Here is a 20,214-nt window from a genome sequence, read left to right on the forward strand (position 1 = left end):
CACTCAAGTTGAGAAAAAAACAATACGCTAATATTGCAGTTAACCTTGATAGCCTTTATAAAAAATAGAACGTAAATATTGCACTTGGGAAAAAAAAAACATCTTAAAGTAGAAATAGAATGAAACAAACAGCCATTCTATTTTTGCTCTATTATAGTGGCCACTACAGACATCTATCAAGTGCACAAGGCTACATGTGTGCAAAAAACAACGTTCAGAGTAAAAAATTATAATCCCCCTCACACACATACGCGTTACTGTCAAGTTAAACACAATAAAAACAATATCTTTGGACTACACTGCACATTATTACATTGTACATGTTCTGCCTGTGGACGTCTGTTCTACAATGTGCCAGTAAAAGTGAGAAAGAGGGAAAGTGTGTTGTGTTTCTTTTACCTCTATAGTGGCATCCAGTTTAAGCCAGGCCCAGCTCCAGTTACACTCGATCCCTGAATCCACTTGTTTAACAAGCAACGCCTCATTTTCAACTAATTCTCTCATTCTAAAAATGTACCACATACTGTAGAGGGAAAACATTAGTTAACAGATAGTAGTTAGTTCGTTAGCTAGTTGACATTTCACACAGATTGCCAGGGTCCAGTAAGCAAACTAATGCGTTATAATTTATGGAACGACAAGGAGTCGTTTACCAGTTAATAGTATAGCGAATTGGTTAGGTTACTAATGTTAGCTCATCTGATGTTGTATCGTTAGCTAGCTAACGTTAGCTGTCTGACTTTATTAGCAAGCTAATTTTCACACCATAAACTCAATTATTTGATCAGATAAGTTGGGTAACGTTGCTCAACATTTTTCTGTCTAGCTAACGGAGAATTCGATCCAGCTAACAAGATACTTAACAATGCTAATACTTGTTCCACCACACTTTCTCCCTCACCTCAAACTTTCGAAATATCAGTCGTTTTTCGGTTACAGCTCATGAAGTACTGTTAGTGTTTAAATACTGGAGAGTTGAGACCAAATCACGGACGCTGGACAGAGTGGATTTCAGTTGTAACCAAAGACAGTTTTAATGAGTTAAAGATATCTTGTCCCGCAGTTTTACGTGCACGGATCTAGTTCATATAACTCGGCAAGGAGTCAGGTGAAAAAGAGGCCTTATACAACGGTTACATTCATTTTTATACATAGAATAAAGTAGGTGGAGACTTGTCGTTTTGGTCTTCTGACTGGTCACAAAGGGTTGGAGGCGGGCCTTGCTCTAGCCAGAGCGGGCCCCATTGGTGCACAGCAGAGTCTTGTTCTGAGCACCCAACCAGTAGAGGGGGATGAGATGTGTGTTTATACAAGGAGACATTTGTGGGTCTGGAAATCTGATACAGGAGAGCAGAGGGGGTCGTGAAAGAAGAGAACAGAGGGGGTCAGTCTTATGGCTGGGTGTATGTGTTCTTGCGATGGAATGTCTTTGTTTCCTGGGGTCGGGAGACAACCAAGCTGAGGGGATAGTGTTAGGGGGATGTTTTATTGCTGGCTGTGTGAGCTAGTTCCTGTTTTAGCAAGGGTACGTAAGATGACTTGAGTCAGGCGGTTTGGCTTGGCGCTGTATAATATATGAGCTATGTGTATGAATATTTATGTAACAGTACGCTTCATCACCTTCTCACCCCCGTCTCCGTGGTCAGGCTTCTCACCTAAAGTTGACCTCTTTGTTATCGTTCATCGGATCTACACGAATCATGTAGGTCACTTATTTTGGACAAAAGGGCAAATTTCGCCGAAAGGTGACTAATTTGCATCGCTGAGACGACATAAAATCCAAACTAAAATCAGCCAATCAGACTTATGATAGAGCAAGGAGCAATCAGCTGGGTTGGACAACTCAACAAAGTAAAAGTCACACCCCTATCATATGACCAGGTGAATGGAGAAAAACGTCATACTTATCTGAAAAGAAATTGCAGCACACTGATGAACGAACTTGTTGCATCACAGACTGAAAAACTACTCCAGTATGTTGACTTACTTTCCTCTCTGATGGACACTCAGTCTCCTGAGTCTGGCTGGCTTCCTGTTGACCTTTGGTTTCCCAGGAGACAGTGTGACTGGTATCCTGGTGACCTCTCATCTTCATCTGATGTTGCTGCTGGAGGAAGGCAGCGAAGGACTGAACCACTGCCACCAGCTCGCTGCTCACACTCAGACCACCACAGTCTGGACTTAAAGAACAACCACACATCAACATTTAGCCAACATTAAGGCGGCGAAGGACTGACACCCACCATCAGACCACCACAGGCTGGACCTGGTAGAAGTACAACCACATAGCAACATCAGTCTGTATCAGGAGTACAACCACACAGCAACTTTAGTCTGGATCAGGAGTTCAACCACACAGCAACATTAGTCTGATCAGGAGTCCAACCACACAGCAAAATTAGTCTGGATCAGAAGTTCAACCACACAGCAACGTGGTAAATGTTAGTGTTATGAATTATACTGTAGTACTGTTATGTGCTATACTACTTAGATATAGTTCTAACTCTGATACAACTAGAGGTCGACCGATTAATCGGAATGGACGATTTTTGGACACCGATCATGGTCGATTACATTGCACTCCACAAGGAGACTGCGTGGCAGGCTGACTACCTGTTATGCGAGTGCAGCAAGGAGCCAAGGTAAGGTGCTAGCTAGCATTAAACTTATCTTATAAAAAAACAATCAATCTTAACATAATCACTAATTAACTACACATGATTGATGATATTACTAGTTTATCTAGCTTGTCCTGCATTGCCTGTTAATTTATCATTGAATCATAGCCTACTTCGCCAAATGGGTGATTTAACAAGTGAATTCGCGAAAAAAGCACTGTCGTTGCACCAATGTGTACCTAACCATAAACATCAACACCTTTCTTAAAATCAATACACAAGTATATATTTTTAAACCTGCATATTTTGTTAATATTGCCTGCTAACATCAATTTATTTTAACTAGGGAAATTGTGTCACTTTTCTTGCGTTCTGTGCAACAGAGTCAGGGTATATGCAGCAGTTTGGGCCACCTGGCTCGTTGTGAACTGTGTGAAGACTATTTCTTTCTAACAAAGACAGCCAACTTCGCTGATTAGGCTGGTGTAACTGATGTGAGATGGCTTGCTAGTTAGCAGGGTGCGCGCTAATAGCGTTTCAATCGGTGACGTCACTCGCTCTGAGACCTTGAAGTAGTTGTTCCCCTTGTTCTGCAAGGGCAGCGGGTTTTGTGCAGCGATGGGTAACGATGCTTCAAGGGTGGCTGTTGTCGATTTGTTCCTGGTTCGAGCCCAGGTAGGGGCGAGGAGAGGGACGGAAGCTATACTGTTACACTGCAATACTAAAGTGCCTATAAGAACATCCAATAGTCAAAGGTATATGAAATACAAATGGTATAGAGAGAAATAGTCCTATAATTCCTATAATAACTACAACCTAAAACTTCGTACCTGGGAATATTGAAGACTCATGTTAAAAGGAACCACCAGCTTTCATATGTTCTCATGTTCTGAGCAAGGACCTTCAACATGAGCTTTTTTTTACATGGCATATATTGCACTTTTACTTTCTTCTCCAACACTTTGTCTTTGCATTATTTAAACCAAATTGAACATGTTTCATTATTTATTTGAGGCTAAATTGATTTTATTGATGTATTACATTAAGTTCAAATAAAAGTGTTCATTCAGTATTGTTGTAATTGTCATTATTACGAATAAATAAATAAAATTAAAATAAATAATAATAATAATAATAAAAATGAAGAAAAAAAGAAAAAAGAAAAAATAACAAAAATATATATATAAAAAAAAGAGAAAAAAAAAAATCAGAGAGGTCCGGTCTCAGGTCCGAGATACTGTTGTGAAGAAGTTTAAAGCCGGATTTGGATACAAAAAGATTTCCCAAGCTTTAAACATCCCAAGGAGCACTGTGCAAGCGATAATATTGAAATGGAAGGAGTATCAGACCACTGCAAATCTACCAAGACCTGGCCGTCCCTCTAAACTTTCAGCTCATACAAGGAGAAGACTGATCAGAGATGCAGCCAAGAGGCCCATGATCACTCTGGATGAACTGCAGAGATCTACAGCTGAGGTGGGAGACTCTGTCCATAGGACAACAATCAGTCCTATATTGCACAAATCTGGCCTTTATGGAAGAGTGGCAAGAAGAAAGCCATTTCTTAAAGATATCCATAAAAAGTGTTGTTTAAAGTTTGCCACAAGCCACCTGGGAGACACACCAAACATGTGGAAGAAGGTGCTCTGGTCAGATGAAACCAAAATTGAACAGCAACACAGCTGAACACACCATCCCCACTGTCAAACATGGTGGTGGCAGCATCATGATTTGGGCCTGCTTTTCTTCAGCAGGGACAGGGAAGATGGTTAAAATTGATGGGAAGATGGATGGAGCCAAATACAGGACCATTCTGGAAGAAAACCTGATGGAGTCTGCAAAAGACCTGAGACTGGGACGGAGATTTGTCTTCCAACAAGACAATGATCCAAAACATAAAGCAAAATCTACAATGGAATGGTTCAAAAATAAACATATCCAGACATATCAAGTCCAGACCTGAATCCAATCGAGAATCTGTGGAAAGAACTGAAAACTGCTGTTCACAAATGCTCTCCATCCAACCTCACTGAGCTCGAGCTGTTTTGCAAGGAGGAATGGGGAAAAATGTCAGTCTCTCGATGTGCAAAACTGATAGAGACATACCCCAAGCGACTTACAGCTGTAATCGCAGCAAAAGGAGGCGCTACAAAGTATTAACTTAAGGGGGCTGAATAATTTTGCATGCCCAATTTTTCAGTTTTTGATTTGTTAAAAAAGTTTGAAATATCCAATAAATGTCGTTCCACTTCATGATTGTGTCCCACTTGTTGTTGATTCTTCACAAACAAATACAGTTTTATATCTTTATGTTTGAAGCCTGAAATGTGGCAAAAGGTCGCAAAGTTCAAGGGGTCCCGAATACTTTCGCAAGGCACTGTACATACACACAAACAGTAGGTGAGTTCTCACCATTGTTTATCACTACCAAGCCGACAGTTCCATTCCCCCGAGATTAGAGGAACCTTGAAAAGGACTCCCTGTCCTATCATAAGTATCTCAGAGTTCTAGCCAGGTCGGGTCAAACACAGTTGAATTGTTCTCTGTATTTTCTTAGACACACACACACACACCTCTACCAAACCTTATTGGACTTACGTTTAGTACTTTAATCATTCATTCAGTTTCTGACACAGAGGTTGCATAAAGGAGAAGTGTATCTATAATTCTGTGCATAATAGTTGTATCTTTTATTAATGTTTATTATGAGTATTTCTGTAAATTGATGTGGCTCTCTGCAAAATCACCGGATGTTTTGGAACTACTGAACATAACGTGCTAATGTTAACTGAGATTTTTTGATATAAATATGAACTTTATTGAACAAAACATACATGTATTGTGTAACATGAACTCCTATGAGTGTCATCTGATGAAGATCATCAAAGGTTAGTGATTAATTTGACCTATACTTCTGCTTTTTGTGACTCCTCTCTTTGGCTGGAAAAATGGCTGTGACTTGGGTCTGACCTAACATAATCGTTTGGTTTGCTTTCGCTGTAAAGCCTTTTTTAAATCGGTGGGATTAACAAAAAGTGTATCTTTAAAATGGTGTAGAATTATTGTTTGTTTGAGGAATTTTAATTATGGGATTTCTGTTGTTTTGAATTTGGCGCCCTGCACTTTCACTAGCTGTTGTCATATCGGTCCCGTTGGCAGGATCTCAGCCCAAAGAGGTAAGATCCATGTCTCTCACACACAGTTCGAGGCTCTATGGAACGGCATTTGTGTCTTTGCGTGTCAAAAAATTTGACGTTTATCTTTTCGACATGCAGACCCAAGGGGCTTTCCATAAGGCTCGAGCAAAAATGATCTTGACGACGGGAATGAATAATGTTTTTGGGGAGAACCAGCTATGAAGCCAGCAATATTTTCATATCACAAACAAGGTACTAGGGTAGTGAATTGATGTTAGCTTCAGCTGTAAACTAGCAAGGCAAGTTAGCCTACAAACGGTATCTTCTTGCATTGTAAAGTGTTCTAGCCTGTAATAGACATTGTTTTGCTAACAGTAATTAACAGTTAAATAATGCAACAAAGCATGTGAATATTAAATGTTAACTTCTGTGCAGCGATTCCTCAGGACAGGCTAGCAATGAGTAAGAGGAGCAGGCAAAGTGCTCTCACGCTACAAGGGAACATCGGCTGTGCTGATTGAAAGAGGATCAAGTCTGTATCTATCAGTAGATGACGTGACACACATTTGACAGAAGTACCGATAGTAACAAGAATTCTAGTACTGAAATGCTTTTCTATGTTCTAGTGTCGAAAGAGTACCGAAGTTTCGTATATCGTGCAGCACTAACACAAACACTAAACACACAAACACCCAATCCCCCTTTCCCCAAAACACATGTAAATATTGTACAATATTGTGCCTTCCTGTATTATACTTATTCTAAAATGTTAATTCTACTCTACTAAGTCATTTACTTTAGGTTCGTATTCTTCCATTTTATTATTGTTGTTGCATTGTTGAGAAGGTAACTGCAAGTAAACATAGAGCTAATAAAACTTGGGCTAACATAGGGCTAATAAAACTTGGGCTAACATAGGGCTAATAAAACTTGGGCTAACATAGGGCTAATATAACTTGGGCTTAACATAGGGCTAATACAACTTGGGCTAACATAGGGCTAATACAACTTGGGCTAACATAGGGCTAATACAACTTGGGCTAACATAGGGCTAATACAACTTGGGCTTAACATAGGGCTAATACAACTTGAAAACACATACTCGTGCTGAATTAAAAACCCACTCTGACCCAGAAAAGAAAAATGGATATTGGTTTGTAATACCTTTGGTGAGCATGGCAGGCCTTTTAGGCTTCTGAAAGAAAGAGAGAGAACATAACGAGATGAGCAAAACAAAAGAGCCATGCAGTCAGTCGCCCACTACATATTCAGCCAATCACAGACAAGACTTGGCACACTCCCCATTAAAGATCACTTCTTCTCACTCTACCTCTGGAGAGAGCTGGGATAACTGCTGAATGCCTTATTGCCTTTATAAACTGTGGCTTTTTTTAAAACCCAGAGTGATTAGCACGTGAGCAGCACAAACAACTCCTGCTTACAAAACATCATGTGGCAATTCTACATGATGCAATTACAATCAACTTTCGGTTTAAACCTCTGGTTCAAATCACTTCCTTACAAAGCATTATTATAACTAAATAACTACATTTTCAAACCAGACTGGCATAAAACCTAGTCTCACCCAATTTCTCAGCTCCTCAATGACCTCATCTTCAAAGTGCTCATCCTCGCTGTAGTGGTTGGAGGCTGCAGCAGGCACAGACAGAATGAAAGATTCACTGATGAGCTACAATCATACAGATGAGGTATGTGCAAGTACTTGTCTAACAGAGTGCCACTGTAAATGACAACAGACATGGGTTCAAATAGGATTTGTTTCCTTTTAAATACCTTAACGGCAATTGATTGAGCTTTCCATTGGTTCAGTTGCAACAGGCATTGTCAACTAATGCGCAAACCACTCCCAACTTCAAAGTATTTGAAAGAAAACAAAACCTATTGAACCAAGCAGGGTCTGGAGTAGTGTGAGCATAGACATCTTATTAAATGATATTAGAATTCCTAATTCTATAATTGCACCATCTGTCCTACCTGGGGAGAGTCTGTCAGACTCCATAGCTTTCTCCTCCTCTCTCTGATCGACACCAGCCACAGCCGCCTCTGCCTTCCTGGAGAAACAGCAGAACAAGTGTCATTCACAGATCACACGCTGGGAGTGACAGTAATGACCTTACCCAGCCACTGTCTGCAACACTGAGGGTATCCTTGGGACAACCCCAGCAGTGGCTTCAAAAGGCAGCTACAATGAGGCCTGGGGTGACTCGGAGTGTCATGCTCCGGAATGAAGATGCCCCTAGTTACAGATCTAGGATCAGCTTGTCTTCACAAAGTCCTAACCTTAACTACTCGAAAGTGGAAACGCAAAACTGACCTGAGACCATTGTGTAGAGACAACATCCCCCTGAGCTCCACAGAGTGTCAGATACCTGAGGGTGGTAGCTGTGGTGGAGGCGCTGGTGGAATCCAGATCTATGTTGAGTCTGGAGTAGTCTATGGTGGAGGACACACCTCCCTCCAGGTGGGCAAAGAAGCGGGCCTTCTCCTCTTCCTCCTCCAGGCTGTCCATGCCCAGACTAAGACCCACTGCAGCGTTCTGACCTGGTCCGGATGCCATCACAGAGTCTGGGTAGACACAATCACGGGCAGACACAGACAGACATGTTTCAACCATTGCTATTTTCAAAGAGTTTAAAGTAAAATCTGGCACGTACAGCTGCTTTCATGTCACTACCCTGATGTCAGGTTAGCAATGGATTGAGCTAGATCTGGTGACATCATATAGAGTATCTATCCATCTCACCAGAGCAGACACCCTCAGGCTCCAGACTGTCTCTGCTGAAGATGACAGGCTCTGCCCCCTCCTCCTCCTCCTCTGAACCCCCCTCGACTCCCTGATGCTGCAGCTCCTCTTCCCCCTCCTGGATAGGCTGGGATCTTCTCAGAGACTTACGGAACATCTTCTCAGATCTCAGCAATCCTGGAGAAAAAAATATTGGACCGTTCAATAATTACAGGAAACAGAAATTGCTCTTGCTTCAGGCTACTTCTTGAATCGAAAGAGGACCTGTGGTTGTTGTATAGGCCTTACTGTGGTCAGACAGCTCAGCACAGGACTTGATGTAATGAGATTTTTTTTAAAGAGCTAAAAAGGAGTCCATCCATGCGGACACCAAGCTGTCAATATTCTAGACCGTGTTTGAAACCCCACTATGGTAATGAAGCTCATTAGCGCTGTGTTTTATCATTCACAAGAGATTGACTTCCTGGGGTATACAGGCCTGCAGAGACCCTCAAAGGCCATGCAGTCCATTTAAAAGGGGAACAGCACACACAGAAGAGAGAAGACAGAGCAGTAGAGCTAACATTGATCTCAGCTCCACTACCACTTGCTGTCAGTCTACTGGAGGGAGGGTACTGTAGAAAAGCTCCATATCCTCATAAATATTCAAATGGTCTTTGCAATACGAATAGCTGTCAAGATAAAAAGGTATACTTTTTTAAACCTAAGTTAGTCTCACCACGGCAAAACAGGCCTAACTTTTCCATTTCAGCACCGAATGATCCTTGTGATATTTACAGAATGGGAAATAAGCACTGGTCACAGTAAAAACAAAACAAGAGCTATCAGCCTCTCCAGAGTTAGACTAGTAAAAGCAATTGTGAGTTATTTTACCAGTGAAAATGTTTTGCCCAAATAAAGTGCTAAAACTAAGGGCAAGATAGTTAGCTAGAAGCACAGAATCACAGCTCGCATTGACACACTGAACTGTCTGGCGGTGAAAGAACATGACCGGATTTAGCACAAGTAACCATAACAACTGCCCTTGATGTCCAGAAAGTTATTTATTTTTTCCAATGCTATGCTTTTATGGTCACGGCTTATTTACACCATTCCATTAGCAGAGGAAAACAAAAATAAATATGAAATGACAAGGAGACAAAGACAGTTAACAGTATGTTTTAAATCCAGGTTTCACTAAAATCATGGTCCATCATGGTTTCAGTCATAAAAACCTTGATTTCCACCTTTGTAATGTGGATACAGGTCTGGGAAGTGTGGCAACACGAAACTACAGTCAAGGCCAAAAGTTTTGAGAATGAAAATGAATATTGGTGTCACAAAGTTTGCTGCTTCAGTGTCTATAGATATTTTTGTCAGATGTTACTAGGGAATACTGAAGTATTTCATAAGTGTCAAAAGCTTTTATTGACAATTACATAAAGTTGACGCAAAGAGTCAATATTTGCAGTGTTGACCCTTCTTTTTCAAGACCTCTGCAATCCACCCTGGCATGCTGTCAATTAACTTCTGGGCCACATCCTGACTGATGGCAGCCCATTCTTGCATAATCAATGCTTGGAGTTTGTCAGAATTTGTGGGATTTTGTTTGTTCACCCGCCTCTTGAGGATTGACCACAAGTTCTCAATGGGATTAAGGTCTGGGGAGTTTCCTGGCTATGGACCCAAAATATTGATGTTTTGTTCCCCGAGCAATTTAGTTATCACTTTTGCATTATAGCAAGGTGCTCCATCATGCTGGAAAAGGCATTGTTCGTCACCAAACTGTTCTTGGATGGTTGGGAGAAGTTGCTTTCGGAGGATGTGTTGGTATCATTCTTTATTCATGGCTGTGTTCTTAGGCATAATTGTGAGTGAGCCCACTCCCTTGGCTGAGAAGCAACCCCACACATGAATGGTCTCAGGATGCTTTACTGTTGGCATGTCACAGGACTGATGGTAGCGCTCAGCTTGTCTTCACCGGACAAGCTTTTTTCCGGATGCCCCAAACAATCGGAAAGAGGATTCATCAGAGAAAATTACTTTACCCCAGTCCTCAGCAGTCCAATCTCTGTACCTTTTGCAGAATATCAGTCTGTCCCTGATGTTTTTCCTGGAGAGAAGTGGCTTCTTTGCTGCACTTCTTGACACCGGGCCATCCTCCAAAAGTCTTTGCCTCCCTGTGCATGCAGATGCACTCACACCTGCCTGCTGCCATTCCTGAGCAAGCTCTGTACTGGTGGTGCCCTGATCCCGCAGCTGAATCAACTTTAGGAGACAGTCCTGGCGCTTGCTGGACTTTCTTGGGCGCCCTGAAGCCTTCTTCGCAACAATTGAACAGCTCTCCTCGAAGTTCCTGATGAATGGTTGTTTTAGGTGCAATCTTACTGGCAGCAATATCATTGCCTGTGAAACCCTTTTTGTGCAAAGCAATGATGACGGCACGTGTTTCCGGCACGTGTTTCCATGATTGACAGAGGAAGAACAATGATTCCAAGCAACACCCTCATTTTGAAGCTTCCATTCTGTTATTCGAACTCAATCAGCATGACAGAGTGATCTCCAGCCTTGTCCTCGTCAACACTCACACCTGTGTTAACGAGAGAATCACTGACATGATGTCAGCTGGTCCTTTTGTGGCAGGGCTGAAATGCAGTGGAAATATTTTTGGGGGATTCAGGTCATTTGCATGGCAAAGAGGGACTTTGCAATTAATTGCAATTCAGCTGATCACTCTTCATAACCTTATGGAGTATATGCAAATTGCCATCATAAAAACTGAGACAGCAGACTTTGTGAAAATTTATATTTGTGTCATTCTCAAAACGTTTGGCTACGACTGTACAGTCTTTCTAGTCTATCAGGTTTGGATCTGTCTGTAGCTACTATCATTATGCCATACTAGTCTAACTACTAGTCTACCATGGTTTGGGGAATTTGTCCCTAGTCAAACTACTACGACTTTACCATCTTCAAGACCCTGTGAGTCACTATCACTAATGTGACTGTCCACTGGTGTGTCACGGACAGAGGCACTCCCCTCAGGACTCCTCTCTCCTGATGCATTATGGTTGCTCTCATTCGTGGGAGGGGTAACTGCCTGGAAGAGTGGGAGGAGTCGTGTTCTGGGCTGTTATTTTCCAGCCCCGCAGCAATGTGAGAAGAAGCATCCTGATTGGTTCCATGGATCTTGTCCAGATGACTGAGCCTATCCAGAGCTTTGCTGTGAGGTTTGGGGGTGGGCCTAGTGGGGGCTTCCACAAACCAATGAGCAGCATGAAGTAGGAAGATAAGAGGGTAGATAAAGATGAGAAAGGAATCATGTTCTGTACACACAAATAAAGGATCTCAAGGAAAGGGACACCCTCAAAGAGTACATGCATGGTTAGGTGGGCAAAAGGAGAGAACTACTAAATGTGAGCTAGAAATATTTAAGAGTTAGCTTGGAGGAAGACAAGATCTAAGGCAAAAAACAACAACACAAATATAGAAAAGGAGAGGGCAGAGGGCAGGACTAAAACTAATGAGAGAAAGTGAAGGTTGGCAGCATGTCACTGTACTTACGCCAATGATGGGGAGACAATGTGCCATTGGGTGGCCCTAAGGAACTAGGGGTTACAGTAGTGATTCCTATACCCTGAGGGGTGCTTTTCATTGGGCTGCTCTCACTCTCATCCTCCTGAGTTTTCACCACAGCCTGCTGCTGGGGCTTTTTGGGTTTAGTGAACCTGCGTTTGGCAGCCTCTGCTGTGGGGACAGGTGGAAGGAAAGAGGAGATGGAAGAGAAAGGAGAAAAGAAGGTGGGGGGCAGACAGCTAGAGAACAAGACTGATATACAAATGCGTCATGAAGAGCCGACTGATGTAAACCAATCAAAGATGAACTCATGAAAGGAGTCAAACCATAATTATCAGGGGAGTAGCAGCAGGGAACAGGTTATGACGGACATGTTATGATGCTGAAATTAAATGCAACAGATGTTCCAGGAATAACGGAGCAGATGAGAAATCAGCACAGAGTCACAGTGTCCCTCTAAAGATATAACCTTTCAGCATGTCATGAAACACACAAGCTCAAAGACACATACACGGAGAATGAACCAAAATGACAGGCGCGCACACACACACAAACAGAGAGAGAATCCTAACTAAACTGAAGCACATCAACCTACCCATCCCTGGCTTTGCTTACCTCTGCCAGGTGTCTCTTCGCTGTCCTCCTCCTCCACGGCACAGGGACAGCTGATGTCTTCTTTGGTGGTGGTTTCTGAGAGGCTCTGTCCAGGCTGTCCAGAACACTGGAGCGCTTAGCACTTCCACCCAAATCCACCGAGTCATCTGAGACAGACTAAATACAATTCAATGGTGATTAGGTTAAAGTATCCATCTAGCCAGTTGGTTGAATGAATACATAGTAGTATGGACACAGATGAGGATGGTTATCAGTATCTTTGGTGTGGATATAAAGAAGGGCAGAGTAATTAGTGAGTAACTTCAGCTATAGCTATGAACACCCAGAATTGCAGACATAGTGCTACTATCGTAGGGTGACCAGACGTCCCCGTTTTTAAAAATGCGTTAAAAACAGACCGCAAAGTGAAATATTTTACTTGGCAAGAAAGTCCGGGCATCAGAGCCTACGGGTTGACGTCTCAATCGCGTTGTGCTTGTTTAGGCCAACAGAGGGGGCTGCTCAATATATCAGCTTAATTCACCTCTTCTTCTACTAACTACTTGCTCGCAATAGTTAGCAAGTGTCAAGTGAAACCACAACATCACCACAAACGTATTTTCAAGCCAGGTAAATTACAATCATTTGAGATACTAGCTAGTGATGTTATAATGTCACCATTTAGTATATAGATAGATTATCTGCTCTATAAGGTTTTAAATAGGTTATGCTAGCTAACGTTAGCTATGTAGACTAAGTTAGCTAGCTAGGTTAGCTAGCTACTGTTATGGTAGCTAAGTTAAAAAACGTTCACATGTAAACATGCAGTGGACGGGCTATTTTGAAATGCACAATTTAAGGAGAAGGAAAAATGAAGGGAGTAAAAAGAGTGAAGCAAGGAGAGTGTAGAAGAGTGAAGTGGAAAGGTGAAGAGAAGGAAAGGAAGACGAGTGAAGAAAAGAGGAGGAGAAAGATTGGAGGAGAATAAAAAGTTGAGAGTAATTAAGAGTGGCACAATGAGAGTGAAGAAGAGCAGACAGAGGAGATACAATGACTCTTTCCAAGAAATGGAAATGCACTTTTTTATGATAAACATGATGAGAGAATTTCCATTTCATACGCTCAGGTCAAGACGATAGAATGGTTCACTGCATCCTCTCTTTCAATTGGCAGCTGGTGAAGAATGGCAGTGGTAGAACATCAGCAGACGAAAAAGCATGAGCATGGGCAGCCAGCGAACATTGCTGTGTCCTAAAATGTTATGGTAGTCCTGGCCAACAAACTCACAAAAGCTCTTCAGTCTTTCCACTCTGATGGTGAAAATATCCAAATATCTTCGTGAGCAGGTCCTCAACATCAAGGGGAATCATATCCGAAGCTGTTCTGGCCGTGTTATGAATGATGTGGGCAGGACAACCTAAGCCAATCACCTCCCGCTGCAGAGCATTTTTAACTTTGGTATGGCCATTGATCCTCCCCAGCCTATTCAGTTATACAAAGTTGGTATTTGTGTTGTTGGCAGAAAATGCCACGACTTTGTTTTGCAGGTTACATTTTTGGATGACCACCAGGACCTCAGCTTCAATCTCCTCTGCTGTTTCTCCTTTCAATTCAACACAATCATGCAGTTTTGTTTCCACAGATGTTGCCACCATATATCTTACAATATCTGACTACTACTGGCAGCAGCTTTACATATCCATGATTGGACGCATCAATGGACAGGGACACACATTCAACCTGGTCTAGGTCCTGTGTTAACAAAGTAGTTGCCCATGCTGCTAACACGTTACTCACTATGGCGTCACATTTTGTCCTAGCACATGTAAACTTCGGCTCATAAAGCTTTCGTGTCAGTTGTGCTGTGCAGTCCATAGATCTGTAACTATGATTGTTTCGCATAGTGTGGTATGCAAAGACACCCTCCTGCACAGCTAAACCATATTCTTCTTGGGAAGGCTCTACCTTCTTGAAGAATGTGGTGACAGAGGGCATACCAACACGGACAATCAGAGAGGCTTTGTGCTTTTTGGTCTGTTGATGTTCTACCACTGCCGTTCTTCCCCGCTGCCAATTGAAAAAGAGGAATTACAAAGGGTGCAGTGAACCGTTCTATCGTCTTGACCTGAGCGTATAAATGGAAATTCTCTCATCATGTTGTCATTAAAATGGCATTTCCGTTTCTTGGAAAGAACCATTGTACCTCCTCTGTCTGCTCTTCTTCACTCTCCTTGTGTCACTCTTCTTACTCACAACTTTTTCTTCTCCTCCAATCTTTCTTCACTCGTCTTCCTGCTCTTTCTTCCTTTCCTTCTCTTTACCTTTCCACCTCACTCTTCCACACTCTCCTCGCTTCACTCTCTTTACTCCCTTCATTTTTCCTTCTCCAATCTGTAATAATAAATAGTACACTATTAAATAAAATACTTTGGTTAACAGATTCCCATTGCTTGCCTCATTTTTGTTTTTTATCCCAAAAAATGGTTTGCAATAATAAATTGGCAGGCTCTGTAATCATATCTTTACCTTTTCTCCTCTATCTCTTTCACTCTTCTTCCTGTCCAGTCTTCCTCCTCTCTCTTAACAGAAAACATTATGCTAATGTTATCCATGAAAATGTCCAAATATATTTTCACACTACTTATAATGCCAAACCATTAAAATTGTAATCTACAAATAAATATTCTCATAATTAATTGTGCATTCATTTAATTATAATCATATTTTCAAAATAGCCCATCCACTGCATGTTTACATGTGAACGTTTTTTAACCTAGCTACCATGACAGTAGCTGGCTAACCTAGCTAGATAACTTAGTCGACATAGCTAATGTTAGCTAGCATAACCTATTTAAAACCTTATAAAACAGAGCATCTATCTATATAATAAATTGTTACATTATAACATCATTAGCTAGTATCTCAAACGAGTGTAACTTTCTTTGTTTGTGGTGATGTTATGGATTCACTTGACACTTGCTAGCTTCTGGCTGAGTTTTCCACAGCAGTTTTCTCTAAAACTATTGCGAGCAAGTAGTTAGTAGAAGAAGAAGAGTGAATGAAGCTGATATATCGAGCAGCCCCCTCTGTTGGCCTAAACAAGCACAACGCGATTGAGACGTCAACCGGTAGGCTCTGCTGCCCGGTCTTGCCACGTATAATATTATTTCACTTTGCAGTCTGTTTTTAACATACAGTTAAAAACGGGGACAGCTCCAGCCGGGGACAGGCCACCAAAAATGGGGACGTCTGGTCACCCTAAGCTAACAAGCGTTTTGTGGTCATAGCTCCATAAAGTTCCCGCGACACAAACGGGTGAGACCTCTAAGCCCATTGGTTGGCTATTCAGAGACACGATAACGTAACCAATCACCGGATAACGGACCAATCACCGTTATCCTTCTGCTTCTAATTGCTTGTATATCTATTTCCCTTTTAAAATCCGTCCATTCATAATTATTTCACATATCAGAAAAGTTATTATTATTATTTAGCGTGAGAAGGGTATGTTTTATTTCCTGTCTGTGTCAATCTCTGAGTGTTTTCCTCCTGGATAGATGAGCAACACATTCAAACACAGACATTGAAGTTTCAGCCAATAAAGTATTAAAAACCCTGAATTGATGATTCTATGTATTGGCCATTGAGAAGCTTTGAAGCCAACCGGTCGGCCATATTGGCACTCCATAGCAGGAAACCCTCCTCCACAGGAATGAATGGAATTATACAGTATTTCAATTAAATGTGTTAAGGACAAAATTAAATGTATTTAAGTATTTTTTGGTGTAGTTGGGACAGTAACATTAAGGAAAATGTGTATATAACAATTTCAGGTTATTTTTACCTCATGAAGCTGGTTGAGAGAATGCAAGAGTGTGCAAAGCTGTCATCAAGGTGAAGGGTGGCTACTTTGAAGAATCTCAAATATAAAATATATTTGATTTGTTTAACACTTTTTTGGTTACTACATGATTCCATATGTGTTATTTCATAGTTTTGATGTCTTCACTATTATTCTACATAATAGAAAACAGTACAAATTAAGAAAAACCCTTGAATGAGTAGGTTTATCCAAACGTTTGACTGGTACTGTATATATATATATATATATATATATATATATATATATATATATATATATATATATATATATATATATATATATATATATACACACAGAATATATTTTTATACTCTGTATTTTCTTTATTTGAAGCTTATATATTATAATGTAAAAGTATGCATTAAGGTGTATATAATAGAATACACATGACAAGAACGACTGTAGACATTAATACATGCATTTCTATAGCTTCCCAAGTAATACAATTCAATATTTTTTAAATTTATTTAACCTTTATTCTACCAGGAAAAGCCCATTGAGACCCAGGGTCTCTTTTTCAAGGGAGACCTGGCCAAGAAGTCAGCAACAATCAATGCATGACAGAATTAAAACATACAAAAATACAATTCCACAATATTATCCAACCTAAAACAAAAAGCATTTACACTCCTCAGTGTCCCATCAATATTTTAAATTAATTCAGTGGCACTAACATATCTAGATGAAGCATGGATTGTAGATTATTCCATGCGTCTGGTGCACAAGAAGAGAAGGAAGTCTTGCCTAATACTGTGAATGTCCTGGGGACTTTAAGTAGCAACCACCTAGCAGACCGGGTATGGTAACTATTGGTGGTGAAGGAGACCAGACTACAGAGGTAAAGAGAGAGTTTGCCCAAAAGGGTTTTGTAGATGAACACATGCAAATGTACCTTTCTGCGCATATAAAGTGAGGTTCAACCTACCATTTGGTACAATGTGCAATGGTGGGTGAGTGACTTGGTATTTGTAATAAAGCGCAAGGATGCATGATAAACAGAGTCCAGTAAGACTGATGAGGTTGCATGCATATACAACAAGTCAGCATAATCAATTACAGAGAGAAAAGGGGCCTCAACAAGCTTCTTTCTAGCCATACGCGGGAAGCAAGCCTTATTATGAAAATAAAAACCCAATTTCAATTTAAGCTTTGTCACAAGATTATCCACTTGAACTTTAAAGGACAACTTGTCATCCAACTCAAGTTGAAAATGTGAGCCACAGGTATAGTAATGATACCAGCTGCTACCTTTAAGAGGTAGGGGTCCAGGTTGTCTGGACCTGCAGACGTTTTATTGTCTATTGCCTTTAGTGCTTTATAGACCTCAGCATAAGAAACAGGATCAAAGTTAAAATGGTTCACGAGGGCCTATATCATAGTTGACTGTAACAGAGCTTACATTAGAGGCCTGGGCCCAACCATTATCAAAGGCTGAACCAGCAAATATTAAGTGCTTGTTAACTTTGGGCTAGGCGTGCCGCTAGCGCCTCACCTCGACAACATCCTATGAAATTGCAGAGCGCGAAATTCAAAATTCATAATATTAAACATTCATGAACATACAAGTGTTTTACATCGTTTAAAAGCTTAACTTCTTGTTAATCCAGCCGCTTTGTCAGATTTCAAAAAGGCTTTACGGCGAAAGCATACCATGCGATTATCTGAGGACAGCGCCCCACTACAAAAGCATTACAAACATTTTCCAAACAAGCAGAGGCGTCACGAAAGTCAGAAATAGCAATAAAATAAATCCCTTACCTTTGAAGATCTTCCTCTTTTTGCAATCCCAAGGGTCCCAGCTACATAACAAATGGTAGTTTTGTTCGATAAAGTCCTTCTTTATATCCCCAAAAAGTAAGTTTAGTTGGCACGCTTGATTCAGTAATCCACGTGTTTCCTTCGTTCAAAATTCATACAAATAAATCCCCAAAGTTACCAATAAACTTAGTCCAAACAACGTTTCTAATCAATCCTCAGGTACCCTAATATGTAAGTTATCGATACAATTTAAGAAGGAGAATAGTATGTTCATTACCGGAGATAAATAACGAATTGAGCACCCTCATCCACGCGCGACTCAATACTACAGCCAAAATAGGAGCCACCTAGAACAACTACAAATTCTAGCTAATTTTTCAAAAAACAAGCCTGAAACTCTATCTAAAGACTGTTGACATCTACTGGAAGCCCTGGGAACTGCAGTCTGGGAGGTATTCCATTGATTTTCCAATAGACAGCCATTTCAATGAGTGGTGAGCTAAAAAAAATGCAAATCTGGATGGATTCTCCTTGTTTTTTTGCCTGCCATATCAGTTATGTTATACTCACAGACATTATTTTAACAATTTTGGAAACTTTAGAGTGTTTTCCATCCAATACTACCAATTATATGCATATCCTAGCTTCTGGGCCTGTGTAACAGGCAGTTTAATTTGGACACCTCAGTCATCCAAACTTCCGAGTACTGCCCCCTATCCCTAAGAAGTTTTAAAAACCCCTACAATATTGTCTGTATCCTTCACGTCATTAGAATCCATCATTAAATGGTCAGGAAGGCCAGAGGATACATTACAACCTGACACTGATTTGATTAGCTTCCAGAACTTGGTAGGGTTGTTTAGGTTCTCTGTGACTGCTTTTAAATAGTCATCTGATTTGGACTTCCTGATCAAACCTGCGCATTTGTTTCTTTAATCTCTGAAGGAGGCTCAGTCAACAGGAGCATTTGTATGTTTAGCTTGAGCCCAAGAGATATTGCTCTTTCTAATCAATTCTGCCAAGTTATCTGAAAAACAGGGATTGGCCCTTCCACTGATTCTAAATTTCGATCATAAAATTTCGATCACAAATGTAATAAAAAACAGTCCCAGGCAATGTCAACATCAGGAATCAGACTTACTCTGTCAATATTATGGTACAGATCATGTAAGAACGCTTGTTCATCAAATAGTCTAAAATTTATTTTAAATATAACGGGGTTTGGCGTTGGTCATTTTTGTATATCTAACCCAAGCTATTGCACAGTGATCACTGACATTATTACAGAATGTACCAGTCGATGTGTATTTGTGAGGGGTCTTTGTTAGAATAAGGTCCAATAGCGCTGATTTGTTAGGTGCTCTGGGATTCGGTCTTGTAGTCTCATTAATTAATTGAGCGAGATTCAGTTGAGGAGCATAAACTGTTGATGACTGAGGAGGAGTGCCAAGAGGGCTGTCCGGTGGCTTCGATACAGTCAGTTATACACGGTTTATACACATCATTGGTTAAAACCCACATTGTTGCTGTTTATTTGGTAGGCTAGTCTTTTGGATGCATGGCTATTTTACAGTCTCTGGGCTATTTAAAAAAATAGATTTTACATCCGGTATGGCTGCAGTAAATTTTGGGCGGCAGTTTGTTTGGTTGTTGCCAATTCTTCCACCTGGTTAAACTCCTAAAATGTACTTAATAATGCTCAAAACATTATAGCGGATTTGGGGGTAGCCCAGACCTGGACTCTCAAACCTGAGTCCAGCGACTGTCAATGAAACTACTTAACCATTACGCCAAGAGGTCTGAACCCCTTGATGAGATTACTTGGTGTTGGGTTAAGATTGATTGGTGTTGGGTTAAGATTGCTTGGTGTTGGGTTAAGATTGCTTGGTGTTGGGTTAAGATTGC

At 40.9% G+C, this 20,214-nt stretch overlaps 1 protein-coding gene across 5 annotated transcripts; it reads right to left on the reverse strand.

Annotated features, from left to right (window-relative positions):
• Positions 1–1,160: 1,160 nt before the first annotated feature.
• LOC110539072 (centrosomal protein of 162 kDa) lies at positions 1,161–15,694 on the reverse strand. 5 transcript variants are annotated; one of them, XR_005035994.1, is made up of 10 exons: positions 13,108–13,340; positions 12,690–12,845; positions 12,063–12,245; positions 8,520–8,696; positions 8,146–8,341; positions 7,751–7,827; positions 7,341–7,405; positions 6,920–6,950; positions 1,988–2,180; positions 1,161–1,337 (listed from the first exon to the last, which is right to left on the reverse strand). XR_005035994.1 is itself a non-coding variant. In XM_036943476.1 (9 exons), exons 3-9 carry the CDS (start codon positions 12,151–12,153, stop codon positions 2,161–2,163), a joined length of 657 nt encoding a protein of 218 aa, XP_036799371.1. In that variant the 5' UTR covers positions 12,154–12,245; positions 12,690–12,845; positions 13,108–13,340; the 3' UTR covers positions 1,161–2,160. The 5 variants fall into 5 exon arrangements, 4 of the variants coding, with proteins under 4 accessions (XP_036799371.1, XP_036799365.1, XP_021481709.2 ...); XM_036943476.1 differs by having other exon boundaries at positions 1,161–2,180; XM_036943470.1 differs by lacking the exons at positions 1,161–1,337; positions 1,988–2,180; positions 13,108–13,340 and adding an exon at positions 15,195–15,694 and having other exon boundaries at positions 6,477–6,950.
• Positions 15,695–20,214: the final 4,520 nt, after the last annotated feature.

Source organism: Oncorhynchus mykiss, chromosome 2 (genome assembly GCF_013265735.2).
Source record: "Oncorhynchus mykiss isolate Arlee chromosome 2, USDA_OmykA_1.1, whole genome shotgun sequence".
In the NCBI taxonomy this organism is placed as follows: Eukaryota; Metazoa; Chordata; class Actinopteri; order Salmoniformes; family Salmonidae; genus Oncorhynchus; species Oncorhynchus mykiss.

What these genes read in the sequence shown, in the direction of transcription:
- LOC110539072 (XM_036943470.1), bottom strand. Translation starts at nt 12,153, where the DNA reads ATGAAAAGCACCCCTCAGGGTATAGGAATCACTACTGTAACCCCTAGT. An exon ending in ATTGTCTCCCCATCATTGGC is followed by an intron (nt 8,697 to 12,062) that starts GTAAGTACAGTG and finishes TTTTTTCTCCAG; the next exon opens with GATTGCTGAGATCTGAGAAG. An exon ending in ACCACAGCTACCACCCTCAG is followed by an intron (nt 7,828 to 8,145) that starts GTATCTGACACT and finishes CTGTTTCTCCAG; the next exon opens with GAAGGCAGAGGCGGCTGTGG.